Source organism: Podarcis vaucheri (assembly GCF_965113315.1).
Source record: "Podarcis vaucheri genome assembly, chromosome: 4".
NCBI lineage: Eukaryota > Metazoa > Chordata > Lepidosauria > Squamata > Lacertidae > Podarcis > Podarcis vaucheri.
This window is the reverse complement of record NC_138762.1, coordinates 76,642,660-76,667,060: the sequence shown is the minus strand read 5'-3', so window position 1 is coordinate 76,667,060 and position 24,401 is coordinate 76,642,660. Positions and strand designations below refer to the sequence as shown.

The 24,401-nt window shown below is 44.5% G+C and overlaps 1 protein-coding gene across 2 annotated transcripts in view; it reads right to left on the bottom strand.

Annotated features, from left to right (window-relative positions):
- The window catches only part of ATP10A (ATPase phospholipid transporting 10A (putative)), a 144,935-nt gene that overhangs the window by 61,082 nt on the left and 59,452 nt on the right, over window positions 1-24,401 (bottom strand). For both annotated transcript variants that reach the window (XM_082220009.1, XM_082220008.1), the window contains one exon: window positions 9,271-9,475. In XM_082220009.1, coding sequence (XP_082076135.1) covers window positions 9,271-9,475 — 205 coding nt within the window. The remainder of the gene's footprint in view (window positions 1-9,270; window positions 9,476-24,401) is intronic.

The following is a 24,401-nucleotide window of genomic DNA, read 5'->3' as shown; positions in this document are numbered from 1 at the left end:
CACACGGAACGCCGTTTACCTTCCCGCTGGTAAGCGGTACCTATTTATCTACTTGCCCCCGGGGGTGCTTTCGAACTGCTAGGTTGGCAGGCGCTGGGACCGAGCAGCGGGAGCGCACCCCGCCGCGGGGATTCGAACCGCCGACCTTTCGATCGGCAAGCCCTAGGCGTTGAGGCTTTAGCCCACAGCGCCACCCGCGTCCCTCCGTTGGTGGGTATTGCCATTCAAATGGTGTGCATGCACTGCGTCATGTGATCAATTATGCAAGGCGGGGCTTATCTGCCCCCCCCCATTATTTTATTCAAGTTGGCACCCCTGTACTGCACTTAGCAGTCACTATCTCTTAGCCTAACCTCCCTCACAGGGTTGTTGTGAGATTAAAATGAGGACAGAGAGAAACACCTACATTATCTCAAGCTTCTTGAAGTAAAAATGGGGTACGGATGGGGTAATTAAATAAGTAAAATATAGAAACAAGCTTTAGTAAGTTTAGTTATTCATCTCTGTCCTCTTTACCTCCCTCGTTTCTCTCATATATATATATATATATATATATATATATGTTGTTGTTGTTTAGTCATTTAGTCGTGTCCGACTCTTCGTGACCCCATGGACCAGAGCACGCCAGGCACTTCTGTCTTCCACTGCCTCCCACAGTTTGGTCAAACTCATGCTGGTAGCTTCGAGAACACTATCCAACCATCTCATTCTCTGTCGTCCCCTTCTCCTTGTGCCCTCCATCTTTCCCAACATCAGGGTCTTTTCCAGGGAGTCTTCTCTTCTCATGAGGTGGCCAAAGTATTGGAGCCTCAGCTTCAGGATCTGTCCTTCCAGTGAGCGCTCAGGGCTGATTTCCTTCAGAATGGAGAGGTTTGATCTTCTTGCAGTCGATGGGACTCTCAAGAGTCTCCTCCAGCACCATAATTCAAAAGCATCAATTCTTCGGCGATCAGCCTTCTTTATGGTCCAGCTCTCACTTCCATACATCACTACTGGGAAAACCATGGCTTTTACTATACGGACCTTTGTTGGCAAGGTGATGTCTCTGCTTTTTAAGATGTTGTCTAGGTTTGCCATCACCTTTCTCCCAAGGAGCAGGCGTCTTTTAATTTCGTGACTGCTGTCACCATCTGCAGTGATCATGGAGCCCAAGAAAGTAAAATCTCTCACTGCCTCCATTTCTTCCCCATCTATTTGCCAGGAGGTGATGGGACCAGTGGCCATGATCTTCGTTTTTTTGATGTTGAGCTTCAGACCATATTTTGCGCTCTCCTCTTTCACCCTCATTAAAAGGTTCTTTAATTCCTCTTCACTTTCTTCACTTTATATATATTCTGTGTTTATTTGAATGAAAACTGGCTGCAGGTGCAGTGGTGCAGTTCAGTGCTTCCACAGAACAAGGTTCTTAAAGAGCATCTCTCTTGCCTGTGTCTCTTCAGCGAACCCCTTTGGATCCAATGCTTTCTCTCTCAGTTTTGGAACCCTCTAGTAATAGTCTGCAAATGGCTATACTTGCAGGCCACTTCACAGTTTGAGGTCCCCTGTCCCCCCATCTCGACATATGCTACATTGTGAGGAAAGCTGATTTCCCCACAACAGTGCTTTCAAACAAATGCTCCCCCCCCCACCCCATATTAATATTTTGCTGGAAGCAGCCCAGAGTGGCTAGGGAAACCCAGCCAGATGGGAGGGGAATGAATTAATGAATAATAATAATAATAATAATTGCCTAAAGTTGGGTGTAGGTGATGCAGGTTCAGTATATGCCAACTGTATTTGCAAACGGGCCCTAAATCCTGGGGCTACAGTGGTATCTCAGATTAAGTACTTAATTCGTTCCGGAGGTCCGTTCTTAACCTGAAACTGTTCTTAACCTGAAGCACCACTTTAGCTAATGGGGCCTCCCACTGCTGCCGCGCCTCCAGAGCACGATTTCTGTTCTCATCCTGAAGCAAAGTTCTTAACCTGAAGCACTATTTCTGGGTTAGCGGAGTCTATCACCTGAAGCGTATGTAACCTGAGGTACCACTGTATTTTATTAGGTTTTTTTTTCTTGTGGATGTCTCCTCATATTCTTAATCTTTTTTTAAAAAAAAAAAGTTTCAAAATAGAGCTGATTTTGTTCATGCTAAATTAAACCATTTTTAAATATTTCCTTACATAACTAACTTGAAATAAAGGTTACTTGTTAACTATGGCTCTTTTTGTTTTGTTTTGTTGGAACTTCGACTCCTTTCCCCCCCCCAAAAAAAACCCCCAATATTCTTGGCGAGGTAAGGAAAAAGAGCTGTAAACTCAGCTCCCCAGCAACAGCACTTCAAAAATTGACTGGACTCCAGAACATCAGATCTTTAAACTGCAATTATGCACATAATATCTCTCCCTTCCCCCAGTTTCCTTGAGTGGTCTCTTATTTGCAAACCTACCAGGCAGGCGAAGTTGTACACAATATTTATATATTCAAATGGAATTTTCTGAGAGGATGGAGAACTGGCAGTACAGTTTATGAAATTAGAACTGTGCCTGGCATCAGTGACTACTTTCATTGGTTGAGTATCAACAAGGGACATGTAATTACAGGCAGAAAACTTCGCTAGAAAAAGATTAGATCTGTTTCTGACGGAGAAACTATATTTATTAGCATCCCAGCAGCGCACTGTAACAATCGCATCCGCAGGATTCCACAAATGAATCGATAAAATCAAGGCAGGCCAGAAACAAGCATGGATACGCATTACTGAAGGAAAACTGTTTTTCCTCACGCCACTGTAGTTTTCCTCTCTGTGAGGAACTATTATGGCTTCTCTGTACTCACCAGCCCTTGCAGAAAAATGAGGAATTTTTCATTAAAACACAACATTTGCTTCACAACAAACAAAGCCATCCGACCTGAGCTCTTGGGGACTGGTTTTTAAACTGGGTTGATTATTGGCCCATCATCTTGATTTGTTTTTTTGTGAATGATGATTATGATTGGCTGTATGCTGGGTTTCACAGTGTGACCAGACTGTGGCTTACCGTTCAGCAGGGTACACAACAAAAGCATTCACACACAAGCAGGGTTATGATCGGTGCTTCACCATGAAGTTTTTACAGTTAGTGTCACTTTTTTTAACAACATCAGAAAGAGTTGCTGGTACTGTGTACCCTTGATTACCCTCTGAAAAAAAAGCACTGGTTATGATGTTTTAATTTGATGGGTCGGATCCAGACATCCTCTTCTATTGACAGGCCCCTTCCATTTGCAAAAGGCAAATCCAGGGGAGGGATCCCACTGTGGAAGGGGGAATGTGACTTTTGCCAATTTCCCACTCCTCCTGCAGGTAAAGGTAAAGGATGCCTGGACGGTTAAGCGCTCATCTCACTTCAGGCCAAGGGAGCTGGTGTTTGTCCACAGACAGCTTTCTGGGTCATGACTAAACCGCTTCTGGTGCAATGGGACACCGTGATGGAAACCAGCGCGCACAGAAACACTGTTTATCTTCCCGCCGCAGTGGTACCTATTTATCTACTTGCACTGGTGTGCTTTCGAACTGCTAGGCTAGCAGGAGTTGGGACACAGCAACGGGAGCTCACCCCATCATGGGGATTTGAACCACCAACCTTCTGATCGGCAAGCTCAATAGGCTCAGTCGTTTAGACCACAGAGTCACCCACAGTTCTACCTCCAACACCTCATAATACTCAACAGTGTGGGGAGATGCTCCTACTGGCAGGACTGAAGTCTGGATCCAACCCATAAAGCACATTTTGAATGTTCAAAACACTGAACTTGAATAATCTCAGTAATCCTAAAAACAGCCTTTTAACTCAAGTCAGTATTACAATTTTTTATATTACAAACAGGAGACACAAGAAGAAAGGGCTGCTTGCCTAAGTTCATGCCTCCAAAGAGATTTGAACCAAAGACTTAGGTTTTAGGTTTCCCTCCCCATTGTATCTTCATTTTAATTTTTCTATTTCTGCATGCATTTATATTGGTTATAGTTACTACCTTTATTGTAAGGTAAAGGTAAAGGGACCCCTGACCATTAGGTCCAGTCGTGATCGACTCTGGGGTTGCGGCGCTCATCTCGCTTTATTGGCCAAGGGAGCCGGCGTACAGCTTCCGGGTCATGTGGCCAGCATGACTAAGCCGCTTCTGGCAAACCAGAGCAGCGCACGGAAACGCCGTTTACCTTCCTGCCGAAGCAGTACCTATTTATCTACTTGCACTTTGACGTGCTTTCGAACTGCTACGTTGGCAGGAGCAGGGACTGAGCAACGGGAGCTCACCCCGTCGCGGGGATTCGAACCACCCACCTTCTGATCGGCAAGTTCTAGGCTCTGTGGTTTAACCCACAGCGCCACCTGCGTCCCATATCTATATATACCCAAGCCCAAGGATTTCTTGGATCATGGATTCCACCTTGTAGCACAACCCTAATGATATTTACTCGTAAGTAGTTTCCACTGATTCCAGTGGGACCCATTTCCAAGTGAGTATACTTAAGAGTGTAGCTTTCAGTTCCTACGCTATGCCAGCTCCTGGAGAGAAGCATGCGAACTTGTAAAGACAAAGAAGACAGCAACACACTCTGCAAAAAAATAAATAATCCCTACGCAAGCACCTAATGAAACCCCTCATGCACGACAGCAGCTTTTGTCAGTCTGGTGCCTTCCAGATGTTTTGGACTACAATTCCCATCAACCCCAGCCAGCACGGCCAATAGTCAGGGGTGATGGGAGTTGTAGTCCAGAAGCACCTGTGGTCCAGTATAATGGCAAAGGCTGCATTACAGGTGACTGTCTTTACAACTGCACCCTTTCCTTCTGTAATAAATAACAGGCGCTGCACGGTGTTTAGCTATGTTTTACTCAAAGAAGGCCTATTAATATTTTTATTATGTGTTTTAACACCCTTCATCTTAAGATCTCTGGGTGGTTCACAGAATAAAACACAGTATAGAAACAAGTAAGCAATTAAAACAAAACAGCACAACAATGACAACACACCCGCATCCCACAGAGACATTGAAAAGCCTGCAGAATATTAATCAGCCAAAGGCCCAACCCAGACATGTTCATTAATGTCAGTGGGTCTTTTGAGTAATTGTTGAATACCACTCATTCTAGCCAAGACTCAGCTTTTCTGTACATGTTATGACACTGGCAATTTGCAGGAAGGCTTCACACTCTCTGCTAGATCTCTCTCTCTCTCTTTTTAAATGCATTTATTCATTGCGTTTAGACTATGTAAGCTTGCAGAACAATAAATATCTACTTAGAAGATAGACCATAATCTCAGGCTGCCAGTAAAGGCGCTGCTGATTAGGTGATGTACTTCTTCAGATTTTGGGCTTTAGTAAATCCTTAAGCTCCACACACTTGTGTGTGCATGCGCATGTGTGAAATTGGTTTGGTGTATGAGAAATCCTCAGCCAGAGGGAGGCCAATTCTGAAAAAGACAAAACTAGTAATAAGGGTGACGCTGACACTCGGTAGAACGACAGTCTTGAGGCAGCCCAACTACTTACTGCCAGTATAGACCCTTGTTGTTTAGTCGTGTCCGACTCTTCGTGACCCCATGGACCAGAGCACGCCAGGCACTCCTGTCTTCCACTGCCTCATGTAGTTTGGTCAAACTCATGCTGGTAGCTTCAAGAACACCATCCAACCATCTCATTCTCTGTCGTCCCCTTCTCCTTGTGCCCTCCATCTTTCCCAACATCAGGGTCTTTTCCAGGGAGTCTTCTCTTCTCATGAGGTGACCAAAATATTGGAGTCTCAGCTTCAGGATCTGTCCTTCCAGGGAGCACTCAGGGCTGATTTCCTTAAGAATGGATAGGTTTGATCCATGGGACTCTCAAGAGTCTCCTCCAGCACCATAATTCAAAAGCATCAATTCTTTGGCGATCAGTCTTCTTTATGGTCCAGCTCTCACTTCCATACATCACTACTGGGAAAACCATAGCTTTAACTATACGGACCTTTGTTGGCAAGGTGATGTCTCTACTTTTTAAGATGCTATCTAGGTTTGTCATTGCTTTTCTCCCAAGAAGCAGGCGTCTTTTAATTTCGTGGCTGCTGTCACCATCTGCAGTGATCATGGAGCCCAAGAAAGTAAAATCACTCACTGCCTCCATTTCTTCCCCTATTATATGAAATAGAGCTGGGCAATGTATCAATGCCTCATCCAAAACCGGTTTCAAGTCCACATCACAATAATGGTTTCAGAATATATGACCTGGAAATATGTAATGAACAGCGTTCACAACTCCAGGGCTCAGTGCGATTGGTGTCTGCTGCCTTCCAAGTAGCAGGAAGGTGAGAAGAGAGAGACGCACCCTCTGGCTGGCTGCGTTCTTACGAATCAATCCGACTGCATTTATGTAATTCTAGATAAAACTGAAAGTTTTAATATTTATAACTGCTTGGCCAAATACGTAAATATATATTGCATTCCCTGCTCAGACCTGTAAGCTCCAGTGACTCTCAGAAGTGCTTATTAACCTGATTGAAGGGTCATCTCTCTCTTGAAAACATTAGAGACAAGGGCTAACAGTTTAATAGTTTTCTAAGTACTTGAGCTGTTGCCCTTCGAGTGTAATGCATGCAGCAGCCCTGTGACAAACTCTCTGATATCTTAAATGGGGGGGGGGGGTTCTTCTAAAAACCACGCTGCCCCTTGACTTGTGATAGGCCATGTGACCAAACATGACCGCTATAGGACGCAGCATAATAGATTCTTTTGTTTCCTCGTGAAACAACATTCCTGGGTCTGTGATGTTCGCCAAAGCAAGCTGCGGCCACGTAAGCAGCATAACGGCCCTTTCCCGATATTCAGCTGCTGATCTAATGTGCTCCCTTTTGACCTCTTGTTAAGAAAAAGAGGAGACTGAGAGGAGATATGATAGCCATCTTCAACGGGCTGTCATGTGGAAGAAGGAATAAGCTTGTTTTCTCCTGCTCTGGAGCACTGTTAAAAACTGAGATATGGAAGCTAGAAGCTAAAGGACACCTTTATCCTAGGTTATGGGCGCAACAACAGAATGCCTAGGCACCTTTTTTTTTAATAACAAGAATTCAAAGCTGAAAATGAATGAACTGCATCTAAAACATTATGTTCATTTTTCACATGGTCTAGTCCGTCTCCTGCCCATCCTCCTAATAGTCTTAAGAGCTTCTCTTCTCCAGTCTTCAGAGAGTAGCTAGAAGTGGGGAGGCAGAAAAATCTCCTCCTTCCACTCTGCAGTTTTAATCCGAAATCTTAGGCGCTGTACTGCGCCCAGAGCTCAGAGACTGCTCACGCTGATGAAATTCCCTGTTGCAAAATGCGCCTGGAACAATGGGAGTTTTGAATGCTAGTCTGGAGGGTAAGACTCGGACTAATGGCTTCAAGATACAAGAAAGGAAATTCCGATTAAACATACAGAAAAACGTTCTGACAGTAAAAGCCGATCAACAGTGGAAGAGGCTGCCACGAGAGGTGGTGGGCAACTCCTTCCTTGGAGGTTTTCAAGCAGAGCTTGGATGGCCATCTGTCATGGGTGCTTTAGCTGAGATCCCTGCATTGCAGGGGGTTGGGCTAGATGACCCTTGGGTCCCTTCCAACTTTACAATTCTTTGAATCTGCAATTCTGTTTTCTTGAGCTGTGGTCCTGATCCGCAAAAAAGAGAGCTGAACACGGCCACAGATATGCAGTGTCTGCATGCCTCCACGTAGCTCGGTGGTGGGGTTTCATAATCCAGCTTCCAGGAGACCTCAGAGCCCCACAATCCGTACAAAGTGAATATTTTATCAACCAAAACAAACAGGAACCCTGGAGGCTTTGTCACAAGAAATGGGCATAAATCCATGAAAGCAAGGTGGAGTCGTTTTTAACGCTTGGACGAGACTCTCAGGCGTTGTTTATAGGGACTGTCAAGATTTCTCAAAGCCTTAAGCCCAGGTTAATGCCATGGGTGTGTGTGTTTTGTGCATGCTGCCTTGGCAGCACATGAGGACAACCTATGCACGCTAGCTTAGAAGTCCCATGCCACTCAATGAGACTTACTTCTGAATAGACATGAATAGTATTGCCCTGCAGAGCCAGCGGGGTGTCGTGGTTAAAATCAGTGGACTCATAATCTGGTGAATCAGGTTTGCGTCCCCGCTCCTCCACATGCAACTGCTGGGTGACCTTGGGCTAGTCACATTTCTCTGAAGTCTCTCAGCCTGTTTGTTGCAGGGGAGGAAGGGAAAAGAAGATTGTTAGCCGCTTTGAGACTCCTTAAGGTAGTGATAAAGCAGGATATCAAATCCAAACTCCTCCTCCTCCTCCTCTTCTTCTTCTTCTGCATGTCAGGATGGTCTAAATCCAGGATGGGGAATCTGTGGCTCTTTAGTGGGCTGAGTGCTGTTGCGCTCAGGTCTTGCTTTCTGGCTTCTTGTGGGCATCTGGCTAGCTACTATGGCAGGAATAGGCAAACTCCAGCCCTCCAGGTGTTCGGGACTACAATTCCCATCACCCCGGACCACTGGTCCTGTTAGCTAGGGATGATGGGAATTGTAGTCCCAAACATCTGGAGGGCCAGAGTTTGCCTATGCCTGTACTGTGGGAACAGGGGGTTGGACCAGGTGGGTCACTGGCATGATCCAGCAAGCTCTTATGTTTGGGGCTGATGGGAGTTAGAACATCAAGCTTGCTGGAACAAGTAGTTCTTGCTCTGTAACACTGGACCCAGAGAAGGCAAGAGCGAAAGAGCAGCCTGCTGGATGGCGCCAATGGCCTATCCAGTCCAACTTCCTGTTCTCACAGGAAGGCAGGATTCAAGCACAAGAAGACACTTTCCCCTCTTGTGGTTTCCAGCAATGGACAAGCGGCATTTATTTTAAGGCACTGAATGAAATTAAACATTCTTTTCATTAAAAAGCGTTTCTACACCACTTAATACAGTGGTACCTCGGGTTAAGAACTTAATTCGTTCCGGAGGTCCATTCTTAACCTGAAACTGTTCTTAACCTGAAGCACCACTTTAGCTAATGGGGCCTCCCACTGCCGCCACACCACCGGAGCATGATTTCTGTTCTCATCCTGAAGCAAAGTTCTTAACCCGAGGTACTATTTCTGGCTTAGCAGAGTCTGTAACCTGAAGCATATGTAACCTGAAGCGTATGTAACCCAAGGTACCACTGTATGTCAAAAATCTCCAAGCAGCGCACAGTTTAAAAAGAACAGCAATACAACATTTTTTAAAAAACATAACCAAAACCAGTTAAAGAGCAATATAAAATATATGTAAACTTACCAGCTCTAAAAACCCTCTTACAACTTGTCTCTGCTTCAAGTTGGTCTCCCCATCCAGATTAGCGGTTTCAATGTGGCACAGACCGTCGGGGTCACTCGAAGAAAGCAGCAAGATATCAGCAGGGATAATTTCATTACAACGCAGCTGGATGAAATCTCCAACTTTCACTTCTTTCCAGTATCTGGTGGTGTATTTCCTTTCAATCCTGGCAAAGAAATGTTTACAAGAAATGCATTGAAATGTTTTCTAAGTAAAAGCCTAGCTGGCAAAAGCTCATGAGAGACTACAACTTGTTACATGGGCAGACTTCCATCTGTGTTGTGTTGTGCTTGTGGCAGTGAAGCCTCTAACACCAATTTTTTCACAGACACACCAATACCCAAGGAAGGAAGCACATCGGAAATGTTCAAAGTCCAACTTCTGTGAGGAGGGCCGCTTGTCAGTTTGGGATTAAAACTGTTATGTCAGCTACAGAAGGTAACGGACCAAGTGATGCGTATTGAAAACTTTTGTTATATGTGTTTTTTAAAATGAGAATTTATATTAATATTATTATTTTTTTAAAAAAAAATCACACAGGCACTATGGATGTAAGAAATGGGGGAAAGGTAGCTAAAGAGCTAGAATGTTGGGACAGGTCCCAGAGAGAAAGAACCTAAAGCACAGAATGCCCACAGGTAGGGTAGCTGCATGAAAGGTGGATCAAAGCAGGAAAAAGAGACTACGTAAGGAACACATTTGAAAAATGTAGACGTGGGAACCCAAGTGGCATACAGACACCAGATCTAGACCTTGGGAGGCCTCCTGCGCATTTGGAGAGTTGCACAGAAGCAAGAACTCTGCCAGTTGAGGCATCCAGCAATTCGAAAGCATGTCAAAGTGCAAGTAGATAAATAGGTACCCCTCTGGCGGGAAGGTAAACGGCGTTTCCGTGCACTGCTCTGGTTCGCCAGAAGCAGCATAGTCATGCTGGCCACATGACCCGGAAGCTGTCTGTGGACAAACGCCGGCTCCCTCGGCCAATAAAGCGAGATGAGCGCCGCAACCCCACAGTCAGTCACGACTGGACCTAATGGTCAGGGGGATCCCTTTACCTTTTTACATTGATACTTCAGCTTTGTGACATGGAATCCTAAATGGCCACGAGGGACAAAAGGCAGAGGAAAGGAGTCGACACTGAAGCACAAACCCTGTTCTGAACTAACCTAGCCAGTTCTTTGGCTTCAGGTTTCTAATTCTACTTTACCTGACCACCACATTTTCTTACTTTATGGCTGCTGCTCAGGAAGCTGCTTGGATAAGACATTTTAAGGCTTTAACCTTTCTTTCAACATCAACAAACAACAACGCAAACACCCTGGTGTTGGTCCACCCTGCGATCTGTCACCAAGTCCATCCATTAGCCAGTTGCACATACCCCATGCCCCTTGAGGGTGTGCTATACTTTGTTTGGACTGCATTCACCCCGAAAGCTCCAGAACAAAAATCCAGCTCCTTCTGCACTCTGAGACAGGTGTACCAAACATGGGCTGAAGGCAAATGAGGAAGCGTTGGCAGGAAGCACATGCCAGTAGGTTTGTACCAGCTGTCTTGTTTCTGAAACGTCTGTAAGCTCAGTTGTACTGGGTCAGTTCAACTACAGAGAGCTCAGAAAAGCAAATTTCCAAAGAAATATACAGCATGGGGAATACACGGCACAATGCGACCGTGCTGTTGCAAGTCCAAATATTACATGCCAGCAGTGGAGTGGGTTTCAGGAGTGAGAAACCATTTTCCTGACTCTCCCATCTATAGTTTTATGAACTTAAAGAAAAAAGAAAAAGCTGTCCATAATTTACTTGGCCACTACGCTGACTTACAACACAGCTGACACTCAGGAAGAGTCTTGGAAACCTACTGATAAAGTAGTTAAGTTGGAGGTGTAGAGTTGAGACTTTATGTCCCAGTACAAAAAAATATCTAAGGCAAAGCACCATGACAGGCACAGCATGAAGAGGAAGAGGCATGTTTCCTGAACTGATTTATATGCATATATTTCAGCGAAAGCACACAGGAGAGAAAGATTAATAGAGGAGATGTGAGGAACCAAGGAACGTATTTCAGCCTAGCGCTTTGGCATGTTTCTAAATAAGAAGCAGCTGCCAAACATACATTCCAGTTCTGAGCATATCCTGTGGTTCTGTAGAGGTGCAGAAAAAGCATGGAATGTAAGTACTAGGCACAGCATTCAGGTTCCTGAGAAGCTCAACATTCACTTTTAAATAGCACGATTCGAGCCCGTATGGCTGCAGAGACAGACTTGAAAGAATCTAAACAATGCTTTAGCTAATCCCAGCAACTGGAGGATTCCAGATGGTCGTGGGGTGGAGTTTCAGTGCTCCACAGAGATACTTAGCAAAAGTCCCGGCTCCAACACCATTTGCATAATAACGTCTACAAGTAGCATAACTGCACATTTGCTGGCACAGAATTGATTTACGTGGGAGCAGAATTTTGAATTGTTTTCTTTTAACCACAAAAAAGACACATATAGAAAGGAAGGCATTAATGCAAGGCACTAATGGGGAACCTGTGTGCCTTCTAGGATGATACCTGGTTTTCAGCACTGTGAGATACCACCAGCTAAACACTGTGATATACCAATAGATCACAATGTCTAGATGGAGCTACGTTGAGATATTGATTGGTTTCACAGTTTTCCCTGCATTGCAATTTTTGCCAGTGCCTCCTCTTTCGATTCACTGCCCCCTGCATGAGGAGTTGGCAGAGTTAACAGGGACTATAGAAATCAAGAAAAGCATTGGTTGGTGTAGTAGGTGTGAGTTACTCGTGCGTAAGCTGGTGCCTTTCTCGGTTAATTTGCCTTGTTAAACCTTTCTGACTGCACAGCCCCTTCTCATCGTGGCTGCCTCAGTCACTGGCAGAATCCGTCAGTGGGCGTTTCTTGAACCTCTTCCAACATAAAAGTTGTTTGACACCCAGTCTCCTCCTCCTCTCACTGCGCGGGAGTCTTCTGCGCAGGGAAGGCGTGGGTAGCGGAGGACCTGGGCTCTCCTCACTGATGTCCAGTGAAGAGTCCTGGAGCCCTCTCTCCACTTCCCCCGTCTGCCCCCCTTTATCCCTGGTGTTGCGCTGATTGGCTTCCCCCTCTACTGAGCTGTTTCTCCCCTGCTGCTGGGTCCTTCGGCAGCATCCTCTGGGAGCCTCCCCTTCGCCTCTCCCTCCGATGTCAGTTCCCTGACATTTGGCTTCACGGTTTTTCCCACATTGTGATTTTGCATAGCACACCCACACACCATGATTTGTGATATATTGCCAGGTCAAAAAATAGGAAAGCGACATCATGATAGGAACTTCAAACCGGTTTCGGACAATACATGGCCCAGCCCTAGTGCCTTCCAGAGGTTGTTGGCTTCCAGTTCCCATCAGCCCTGGTCAGGGATTATGCAAGTCACAATTTTCTAGCCCTGTTGTAGAAGCTAGCCCTATTGTAGCTTCAAATATTTAACAAAGGAAGCAAAGAAAGGCTGAAAGACCTCACTTAACTTTTGCTCCTCCAAGACCTAAGAGAGAGAGAGCAGCCCAAAGCAAACAATAGCAGAGGACAGTGAGTCCCAGCCCCCCCATCTTTCCACCATTGCTAAGAATTGCCACCACTCAGTCAACAAAGGTGAATCTCTCTAGTATCAAATTACTGTTCCCCATCTGAGTTATGATAGAGTCTAGTTGTGCAGGCACAACTCCTGCCCTGCGGCCTGGTCCAGGACAGATAAGGATCAGGGAAATTCAGAGCGACATGGCAATAAAAACAACAACATACATTTCCACCCAAATAACAAGCAAAGTGATGTGGTAACATCCTTAGGAAATACCTAAGAGAGTAGGATTTTCCTAAGAAGATATAAAAAAGTTCCAGTATAAAATAGCTCCCAATTCCTCTTGTTATGAATCATTATTCCTTATAAGGACAAAATGTGAATAACTCTGTGGACGCGAAACGTAGTCGAGGTAGCCAAAAATATACCGTTATAATGTGCTGCAGCATAAATCACAAAGCCGGAGTCACTGTGGGCATTCTGCTAAAAATGCAGACACAGATCTAGTATGGGAAAATGATATTCTTAGGTCTTTTATGTTCTCGCCACATCTGCTCTGCAATCCATTCACTGCCTCCGTGAAGCTTTTGCACATTCTGTGCTTTTTTTTAAAAAATAAAAAGAGTGTTAGAAGCACCACCACATGCCACTTCCTTTCTCCCAACTTTGCCTAACCAGGTTACACCTGGGTTAAAACAAGGAGCACAATTTGCCCTTGGGAACTGTAAGACTACATTTGCCTGTACAGGAGTTTGAGAGCTCCACTTATTGGCCACCCTGGCAACCTTGCTGTACCTTCTTCTTCTTTGACGATCACTTGTAGCTGAGTAAAATAGTCTTCCATAAACACAGTTTAAACAATGAGTCCGTAAGTGACTGTGGAGGCCAATTCTGGATCCACACATCCTTCCACAGTGGAGACATACGTTTCCAGGCAGGAGTTGATCAAGCGTGCCTTCCTTTCAGCACGTTTCTCCGTTTCATCCTGAGTTTGAGTGTCTTCAAAGCCCATGACACCTTTGGTAAAGACTGTTCTCCAACTGGAGCGCTCGCAGGCCTGTGCTTCCCAGGCATCGGTGTTTAAACTACATTTTTAAAGATTTACCTTGAGAATCTTTGAACCTCTTTTGTTGACCACCAGGCTCACCATAGGACTTCACTGACCATACCTTTCAGAGTTACAGCTCTGTGACATCCTTCACTGAAGGATGGGGAAGAGGATGTGCAGGAAAGTGCAGCCTTGAATGCCCATTGCCAGAAACTGAAAGGAAAGCTATAAAAGTGGAATGGGACATCAGAAAGAAAGAGAAGCAGGGGTAGTTAAGTAAAATGTTGATCTGGCGTAGCTTAGCCAGGCTGACTACAATGCAATGGATAGAGAAGTTTTTCTCCCTTTCTACTTCTGATACTAGAACTGAGGGTCACCCAAAAAAGCTAAATAGCAGAATATGCAGACAAGACAACAAGAAGTGCCTATTCCCATAATGGCACTGGGGTAGGACACCTCTGGGCCCTCCAGGGGCTGTCAGACTACGATTCCCATCAGCCCACCCAGGATGTCCAACCATCAGGGATGATGGGAGTTGGAGTCCAGCAACTTCTGGAGGGCTGCCGGTTCCCCATCGCTGACATGGCACACAGATAAACCTTGGAACCTGTTCCCACAGGGTTTGGTGATGCCCACCAACTCACGGCAGCTCTGAAAGCAGGTTAGAGAAATTCATGGAGATGCCTGGCAACAGCCACACATCATCATGGCTGCATCCTACCTCCAGGATCAGTGCCAGCGCACCTCTGAACCAGTGTTAGAAGCTCGGATATATGAGCTAGGCACCAAATGGTTCATTAAACCAAGGTTACAGTCGCCAAAGTCGCCCTTTGGGGGCAAGACGGCTTTAAAGTCTTATTTTTCAAACGATGGACTGGCTGTGATTGATTCTCAGTTTAACATCTGGCTAACCTTGAGCTGGGTTAAGATCTCTGACAACTTAAAAGGAAAAAAGGCACTTGATCCAGGGACAGTCCACATAAATATTGGGCTATGCCTAATTCTTTTTCTTAATGGCGACTGCTCCTGGTCCTGGCTGCACAGAAAAAGCATTTTGGTTCCCAAAATTCATTCTGATTCTGCGGGTAAAATATAGAATTCTGCAGGATGGGATATTAGTGTGTGAAAACAGTCAAGGTCCAAGGATCCCCAGACATGCACCTCTAGATGGTGGAGATGTCAGACACCATCCTCGCACCCAAGCATCTTTACTTGGTCGCAAGTGATTGACAGCTACGTGCTAAATGCGTCTGGCACCTGGCTACTTTCGAAGAGTGCTCTGAACTTCAGTTGCTGGGGAACAGGAGTGGGAAAGGGCTGTTATGCTCATGTTGTGTGTGAGCTTCCCTTTGGCATCTAGTTGGCAACTGTGGGGAATGGGCTGCTGAGCTAGCTGGGCCTCTGGTAGGATGCAGCAGAGTTCTTATGTTCTTACACTGTAGCTCTCAGTTTCCTCCCAGATTCAGGACACACCTGGCCTTGCATCCTAGCTATTGGTTCTCATTCTTGGATGCAACAGCCAATGGGAGGAGAGAGGCACAGCGTAGTAGGGGATTTCAGAAGCAGGTGCTGACCAGCACCACTTAGCAAAGAGCTGTGTGCACCATATAAAATATTGTATTCATTAGATTTATATACCCGGTACAGTGGTACCTCGGGTTACATACGCTTCAGGTTACATACACTTCAGGTTACAGACTCCGCTAACCCAGAAATAGTGCCTCAGGTTAAGAACTTTGCTTCAGGATGAGAACAGAAAACGTGCTCCGGTGGCGCGGCAGCAGTGGGAGGCCCCATTAGCTAAAGTGTTGCTTCAGGTTAAGAACAGTTTCAGGTTAAGAACAGACCTCCGGAACGAATTAAGTACGTAACCAGAGGTACCACTGTACTGCCCTTCATCATAGGATTTCAGGGTTCACAGACTATAATACAGGATAGAAACAAGCAAATAAGTAAAACAAAACAATAATATTTTCCGCTATTCTCAGGTTAAATTAGTATGTTTGCAAATCGTGGGCCATTAAAAAAAACATTACAGTAGCAGTGGCATTAAAAGGACAGCTGTAAGAGGAAATGTGGAGAACACTTTGCCAAATAAGGAAAGAAGAATACTGCGCAACCGGATCCAGAGCAAGGCTGAAGATAACCAGCAAAAGTGCTCCTTGGGCTTTGATAATAAACTTGATTATCTCTCTTTTGGAGCTTCCCAGAGACATCTGGCTGGGCACTGTAGCAAACAAAACACTGGACTAGATAAACTGGCCCAGCAGGGCTTGTTTCATGTTTTGTATGAATGAAACATGGTATCTGCAGCTTTTGAAGTAAATGACTTGTGAAGATATACTGTCCCACACCTGATGGTAGTCACATGTAGAGCGCATGTGCGCATGTGCACCATCCCTTGCACACTGGGGAATTTGTGTGAAGGGAAGTTGTTGTGAAACAGGCTGCCGCACAATCAATTCTGCATTTTGTTGTTGTTTAGTTGTGTCCGACTCTTCGTGACCCCATGGACCAGAGCACGCCAGGCTGTCTTCCACTGCCTCCCGCAGTTTCGTCACAAAAAGCAACAACCCCTTAACGACAATCTCTAGTTCAATAAAGTATTCCCATTTTACAGGCAAGGGGGACTGAGGCAAAGGAACAACTATCCTGATCCAGAGATAAAAATGGCATTAAACGCACGGAGCTAGAAACAAAATTCTCCCATTAGAGTCTGCTTTTTGGCTCTGACAAAGTTAATTGTCCATTAGGGGTGGGAAAAGAAGACATTTGGAATCAGGTCTTCCTATACCTTTCTCAAACAAGGTGATAATCAGTTGAATACACTTTTGTTTTTGTTGTTGTTTAGTCATGTCCGACTCTTCATGACCCCATGGACCAGAGCACGCCAGGCACTTCTGTCTTCCACTGTCTCCCGCAGTTTGGTCAGACTCATGTTTGTAGCTTCGAGAACACTGTCCAACCATCTCGTCCTCTGTCGTCCCTTCTCCTTGTGCCCTCAATCTTTCCCAGCATCAGGGTCTTTTCCAGGGAGTCTTCTCTTCTCATGAGGTGGCCAAAGTATTGGAGCCTCAGCTTCAGGATCTGTCCTTCCAGTGAGAACTCAGGGCTGATTTCCTTAAGAATGGAGAGGTTTGATCTTCTTGCAGTCCATGGGACTCTCAAGAGTCTCCTCCAGCACCATAATTCAAAAGCATTATTCTGCATTGGAGGGAGTCTATTTCCACAATCATAACTCTACTGAGAACCAACGAGGCTCAAGAGACAGGCACCACCTGGACATACAGGGATCGTGTCGAGGCCCAGTTTACATCAACTCTGAAAACTCTGCAAATCAGTAGATAGACAGGAAGTCCAAGGATGTGGCACATAGGTTCATATACTGTGCATGCACTTGATGGCAGCTATGTGCATTGGTTCAAGTTTGTTACTAGAGCTGCGGCCTCTACTGAATAAATATATGGTTGGGCTTCCTCAAAGTCATTTCACCCTAAGAAGTACTTGAACTGAAGAGTGTAAATCTCTAAAATAAATAAAATTCAGAGAACAAGGAAAAGGAGGCAATTCAGAAGCAATGAGTGTGCTATTCCCAGGCATTTAAAGATTTTTATTTTATTTTTAAATAAGAAGATTGAGACATCACATTTTAAGGGCAAGAAAGAAGAACTTGTCCAATCTGCTATTTGGGTGCCATTTCTTTTTTTTTTTAAAGCACAGTTAGCACATTTTAATACCCTTTTCACAACACCCTACACTAAAAGCACTGAACGAGAGGGCATTTTTTTGGCCAAGGATGGAACGGTCTGCAAATTATGCCAATCAATTTTCACGAGTGTATCTATTGCGATACCAATTCCTGTACCCCGGAATGTTGCCGATACTCAGGGCACTTCCAGAGTGTCACTATTTTCAGGTGGGATTCAATCACAGACCGGGAAATTCAGATTGCACAATTAGCATTGATTTGGAGCTCTTGCACAACATATCCATTTCCCCCAAACAGCAGACTTTCTGCAATAAGGAAAGTGACAGGAAAATGCAGTGGAATGGGCGGAATAGCATTTGCTTTGATGCAGAGCCTCCCCACAAACAAATCTGAATGGATGCTCATTAAATAGCAGGAAAAAATGAGCATGAAGGCTAAATAAAGAGGTTACCTGGGAGCAACCTGAGGGTGGGAGATCTGGGTGAATGCAGCAGTGCCATCCTACGACCCACATAAAAATTGCATTGGCGTGAAAGCAACATCTATGACAGACGCTGCCTTGAGCAGTCCATTGTTTTAAATATTACATGATGAGCAATATTCCACACATAGCACTACGCTTCCGCCGAACTGACTTTTTAAATTCCTGCATGTTTGGTAGCTGTCACAATCAGGCACTGCTTGCAGCAGGAAGTACCCGGGGATGCCTTCACACAAGTGGAAATAGTACCGGAATCTAAAGACTCATTAAACCGGCCGCATGCCAAAACAAGAGAAAGGCTCAGCTATCCACTCACAGTTTCTTTGGACATTGCAGAGTAGCACGCGGTGACACATACACAAACGTTTATACTAATCAGGAAAAGTCACAGCAACCATTGGTACACACACACACACACACACACACACACAGTCATTGCAAACATACTTTGGCTTGGTTTGGACTCAGGAATAAACAGCTGCTTCTTATTGGGTGCACAAAGCTTACATATCTCCCTTCCCACATCTCTTCTGGTTTAGCTGAGAGTAGTTCAGAAGCTCGAGACAAACCACAGCTTAACATTTTGTCTGAACGTGGGCAAACTGTGGTTAGTCTTCGCTATGCTTAGCTGAAGTAAGCCGGCTTCAAACCACAGGTTAGAAAGTCAGCTTGTTTCAATGGAACATAGTTCAAAGCAGAGGTGGGGAACACATTGCCCTCCAGATGTTGCTAGACTACAACTCCCATCATCCATGGCAATTGGCTATGGTGGCTAAGGAGGATGGGAGTTGGGAGCGCACCAACATCTGAAAGGCCATAGGCTACCTACCCAGCCAATATTGTTGGTACATCAATTCCCATCAGTCCTGGCCAGCATGGCCTATATGGCCAAGCATGATGGGAGTTGTAGTCCAATTCCATCTGGAGAGCACTGTGTTGGCTAACTCTGCTTTGAAGTGTGTTCTTTGTATGCTACAATTCTTTTCTCTTCATTCACCCTGAACGCTGTTAAATGAACCCGCAATCATAAAAGCAAGGGACAATAGAGACAGAAAAAGAAGTTCTAGCCATTAATTTCTGCCCTGGCTGACTGAGCTAATTGATTCTATTGTGAGGCTGTCTTGACTGGCCTTCATCACTCATTTGGAAGTGAAGATGTGCACATTCTTCAGAATTCAAGAGCTGACTAGGATTTCACTTTTAGCACTCCTAAAGTACTTCTCTGCAGTGTTCGGGTACTATAAAAGATCAGAGCCTGATTTTAGTTTACGGTGGGCTTTGGTTTTAGGCTTTGCAAATCTCAAGAGAGAGAGTGAGTGAGAGAGAGAGAGAGAGAGAGAGAGAGAGAGAGAGAGAGAAAGAGAGAGGGAAATCTGACTATCCAAAGAGCTTAGCAACATATAGGAAGAACCACTCTCTTGTTATCACAGAAATCCACTGAATATAGTGCGCCAGCACATTATTCAGCAGGTCCTCAGTGGCACGTAGAAGACTCTGACACCCTTCAAAATCAAAGTGCAAGTAGGTTCCTGAACCCCACCCAACCACTGCCTGTTTGATATCTTTTGAAGCAACACTGGCCTTCCTTTCAAAAGAGGCAAAATGCTTTGTTCTTTCACCCAAGGGAGGTAAATACCAGCATTGGTGGCCTTCACTGCAGCCAGAAAAACAACCTCTGAAGAATTTAACGGTGTAATAAATAAAATTCAACAAAAGCTTTGCTTGAAACGCTCCATATCTTAAACTCAACTCATATAAATACTGTTATTTATTTAAATTTGTACACCGCCCTATACCCAGAGGTCTCAGGGCAGTTCACAGGAAAGGGGTAAGAGAAAATCATTAGACTGAAATCCTAGGCACATTTATTAGGAAGTAAGTTCCACACAAATAAATGTGGCTTACTCTTAATAAAATATCAGCACTGGGGCATTAAATGAACTGTATCCTACAGTTCCCTACAATTAAGTTGAAATCAGCTTGGGAGCAAATGATGATGACGATAATGCAAAGAATGCAAAGAAAAAGAACACAACTTATATTTTCATTTGCACATTAAGCCACACTTCCAGGATCACTTTTTAAAAAATCCAAAATTTTCAAACACACACATAGGCACGATGATTCTGTAACCCCATCGCTATTCCAGAATAAAACGTTCACTCTATTATTTCAAGCAGTAGGATTACTGAAAGTAAAGGTAATTATTTACAATGGTAAAGGTGTGTGTGGGTGTGGGAGGTATCTCCCTCTATTAATGTTATTCCTTTATCCTGTTTGATGCTGGCGATGAGTAATCTCCCCCTTGATTTAATCCGGTTAGCTCAGAAATAAGCCAAGCTATTTCTCCACCCAAACCAGGAAACGGATCGGCTTATTTCCAAGCCAAAATGAATTTAGACTGAGCCCATTAAACCCCTTCCTTCCCGCAAACTCAGCAGTCCCCCAAACCCCTCTCACCTTGATGGCAAATGGCGGCTAGCGGGAGAGAGGGAGAGAGGTCTCTTTCCCTGCTGGTGCCAGGAAATGCAATTTCTCCAGGAGCTACTGCAGTGTTTTGCAAAGCCCTTTGGAAAACTTCATTTCACTAGGCACAAATTAGATGTGAGACTTCCTTCCGTTGCTTCCCATCCCCTTGCCTCCGCTATCAAAGCAACAGCAGCAACAAGATAAATGGGGTGATTGGGTGGGGGCACCGGCGCTGAGTTTGAGAGAGTTTGGGATATGGTTAGGGACAGGGCGGGAAGAGTGTTTATTGAATATATACCCCACCTTTCTTCAGAGGAGCTCAAGTCAGCACACATGGTTCTCCCTCACTTCATCCTCATTACAGGCCTGTGAGGGAGGTTAGGCTCAGAGGAAGTGAGTGGCCCAAAATCCACAGTGACCTTCACGGCCGAGTGGGGGTTTGACCCCTGGCCTCCCAGGTCAATACTCTTAAAATCTGAGGGGGTGTGTGTCATGTGTGTTGGAGGAACTGGTCATGGAGAAAGCTCCTTCATGAGCTTAAATCACCCCATGGATGAAATAAGACAATGGGTGCTAAGCCAGTTGCTATGGCAATGGCCCAGTGCTGACTATATATATGATTATGGCATGTCAGCTCAATAGGTTCAAGGTCTTATGCTGTGTCAGTCTTGAGAAGAGTAGGACTCTACTACATCTTAAATTGCTGGAGCAACAGATATACTTTCTACTTGTCTGTATCTATAACTGCAACGCCTACAAGCTAGCTGTATATATCAACATCCGGAACTGTATTACTGAAGCCTTATCCTCTGCAACAGTAAACTGTGCGTGGTGACTGGAACTGGGGACAACTTCTGCTGGGTGGGTAACTCAGCTCAGATTCCCAACGATGTCCACAACCACAAAATCCTTTTATTTATTTTTAAACCAATGTGGCACACTATCCAATCTATCCAAACTTGCGCCGATACAAAGACTTTCAGGTGCTTCATTACCTTTAAAGAACAAAACAAAGATCATTCCCCATTGTCGCCTTCTAACTCGAGATCAGCTATTAATAAATAAAATAAACACTAGTCCCAATAGAGTTCTATGGGTGCCCCATTGTTGACTTCCCCTCATTGTGAAAACTGTCCATGGGACTATTCTTTGATCTCCAGTGTTCTGAAACACGTCTTTAAATAGCAAAGGTCGGTGTGGCCAATATTCCCGAACTCTTACAGTGCTTCCCCCGAGTGGACTCCTGTAAACCAACAAATTCATCCCAGTAATGCCTGATAGGGCTCTTAGAAGTGGCCATGTCATGCTCATTACATTTCCTGGCTACCATATACTAAAATAGTTCTCGACTCCACGCCTGTGGGAAAAGCTGGAGGAAAACAGGGCTGTGGCATTTCAGAAGGAATGTGTAGAGGAAATTATAGCTTCAGAAATTTACATCATGTCAAGTGTATTTCTCTATTCCAACACAAACTGCAACGTGCTCTGAACGCATGATTCATCGGAGAAGGCTGAATCGGTTTTCTAATCAGATAAAAGGCTTGCCAGGAAAAAAAAAGTTTATTAAAAAGCAGGATGACTATATAAGACTAAAGTTACTGCATCCATTTCTTGTATCAGTATTAAAATGAGAGTGTTTTTAAAGAAATCCTTTTTTTCATTGTTCAGAAATACCTGGGTATTAACCACAGGGAAAGAAGATAAGCAATTCGGTGTTAATTTACATTTAACCTATCAAGCGAACAAGGTGTGTGTAGGAATAATAAGGCTTAAACGCACTATTAAATGGCTTTCTGAGTCTCTGAAAGTGCTAATTTTCCTTTTGTAAAGCCAGCTGACTTCAATTTGATCTGAGAATTCGCACCTAAGAAACCTGAGTGACTCAGTTGTTTTTTTTTTTTAGATTTATAAAGAAAAGAATTTGCTGTCTTTTTGCTTGGGGTGTGGGGAGCGGGAGGTACAATTTACAAAACTAACTACCTTGTCTTGGGTGAAATAACACAATTGTTCGCTTTTACAAAATGCTAGATGCCTGGAATTATTTTCTTAACGCTTTTTTCCCCTTTTGTCAGCCAAGGGACTCATTGTACAGCCCTTGAAAAAAAACTATTGGAACGGTGGAGAGAGAGAATCGGGAGGGGATAAAGCATCTGAAAAGAAAACACCTTTCACCCAGAGCAACTTGCAACATTTTATATTGCTTAACATGAAGATCATCTTGGCATTATCCTTGAACATGAAAAAAATTAAAAAGTAAAAGGTAGAGACTTTTACTGAAACACAACTACTGATTTTCTCCCTGCTTCCAGGCTCAGTGCCAGACAGTAAACAACTTCTTTTGGCGTTTTAGGAAATGTCACCTAGTCAGTTACAGATATTAGCCATTATAGATGCTCTCTAACAAAAGAATAACCTTTGGGAAATTCAGATAATCTGAGGCATCCTCAAGCTTTATTGAGCCTTCCTGGTCATGAGACCCCTTTTTTAACAAACAAGAGACAAGTCTGTGGGCTAGGGCTGGGTGATATATGGTCCAAAACTGGTTATCCATGATATCCATATCATGGTATCGCTTTCATAATTTTTGACCTGGCAAATCACAAATCATAATATACAGTGGATGCTTGGGTTGTGAATGTGATGCGTGCGGGATGCACGTTCATAACCCGCAGCGTTCGCAACCCGCATCTGCGCACGTGTGGGTTGCGGTTTGGTGCTTCTGCGCATAGCATGATTTAGCACTTCCTCGCATGCGCGACCGCCGAAACCTGGAAGTAACCTGTTCAGGTACTTCCGGGTTTCGGGGGTCGGCAACCCGAAAAAACGCAACCTGGAGCGTCTGTAACCCAGGGTATGACACGTGTGTGTGTGTTTTATGCAAAAATCACAGTGTGTGTGTGGGGGGGAATGTAGTGCAGCCAACACTTCTCTTGATTCCTGCAGCCCCTCTTAACTCTGCCAGCTCAGCAATCCCCTGCCTCATGCAGAGGGTCAGCAAATCACAAGAGCATGCGCCAGCAAAAATCACCATGCGGGATAAACCATGAAGCCAGCCAATGCCTCTATATAGCTTATTTCAGACATTGTAATATATTAGTATACAGTCGTACCTTGGAAGTTGAACGGAATCCGTTCCAGAAGTCCGTTAGACTTCCAAAATGTTCGAAAACCAAGGTGCAGCTTCTGATTGGCTGCAGGAAGCTTCTGCAGCCAATCGGAAGCGGCAGAAGCCCCGTTGGACGTTCAGCTTCCAAAAATAGTTCACAAACCGAAACAGTCACTTCTGGGTTTGTGGCGTTTGGAAACCAAAACGTTTGAGAACTAAGCTGTTCAAAAACCAAGGTACGACTGTATTGCGATGTTTAGCTGGCGATATATCACAATGTTGAAAACCAGATGTTGCCCAGCCCTACTATGGGCTGTGAGTATTTAAATGTATTTAAGTCACTCACGGCTATTTCCAGAAGCTGTGATGTAGGATTACATAAACCAAGAGAAGAAATACTTTTAAAAAGTGCTTTTCAGTCCACCCAAAAATGCTAAGAAAGAAAGAAGGGGCCGAAACATTTATTCCAGACTGGTGAATCTGCAATATTTTGTTCCAAGCTTTAAATATACAGTAACCGTGACATATAAAAGTGTGTTGTAATTTCTCTCTTACAGATTTAACTGCTGTCAGAGGGTTATGGTGCCTGTCCTTAACTTTATAGATCACTGCTTGTCCCAATACCACAAGAATACTAATGTGAAGGCAACATAAATAGCCTGCTGCAACACACTGCTATCAAGAGCAGCTGAAAGTCTAAGGTTGTTTTTTTCACACTGTTT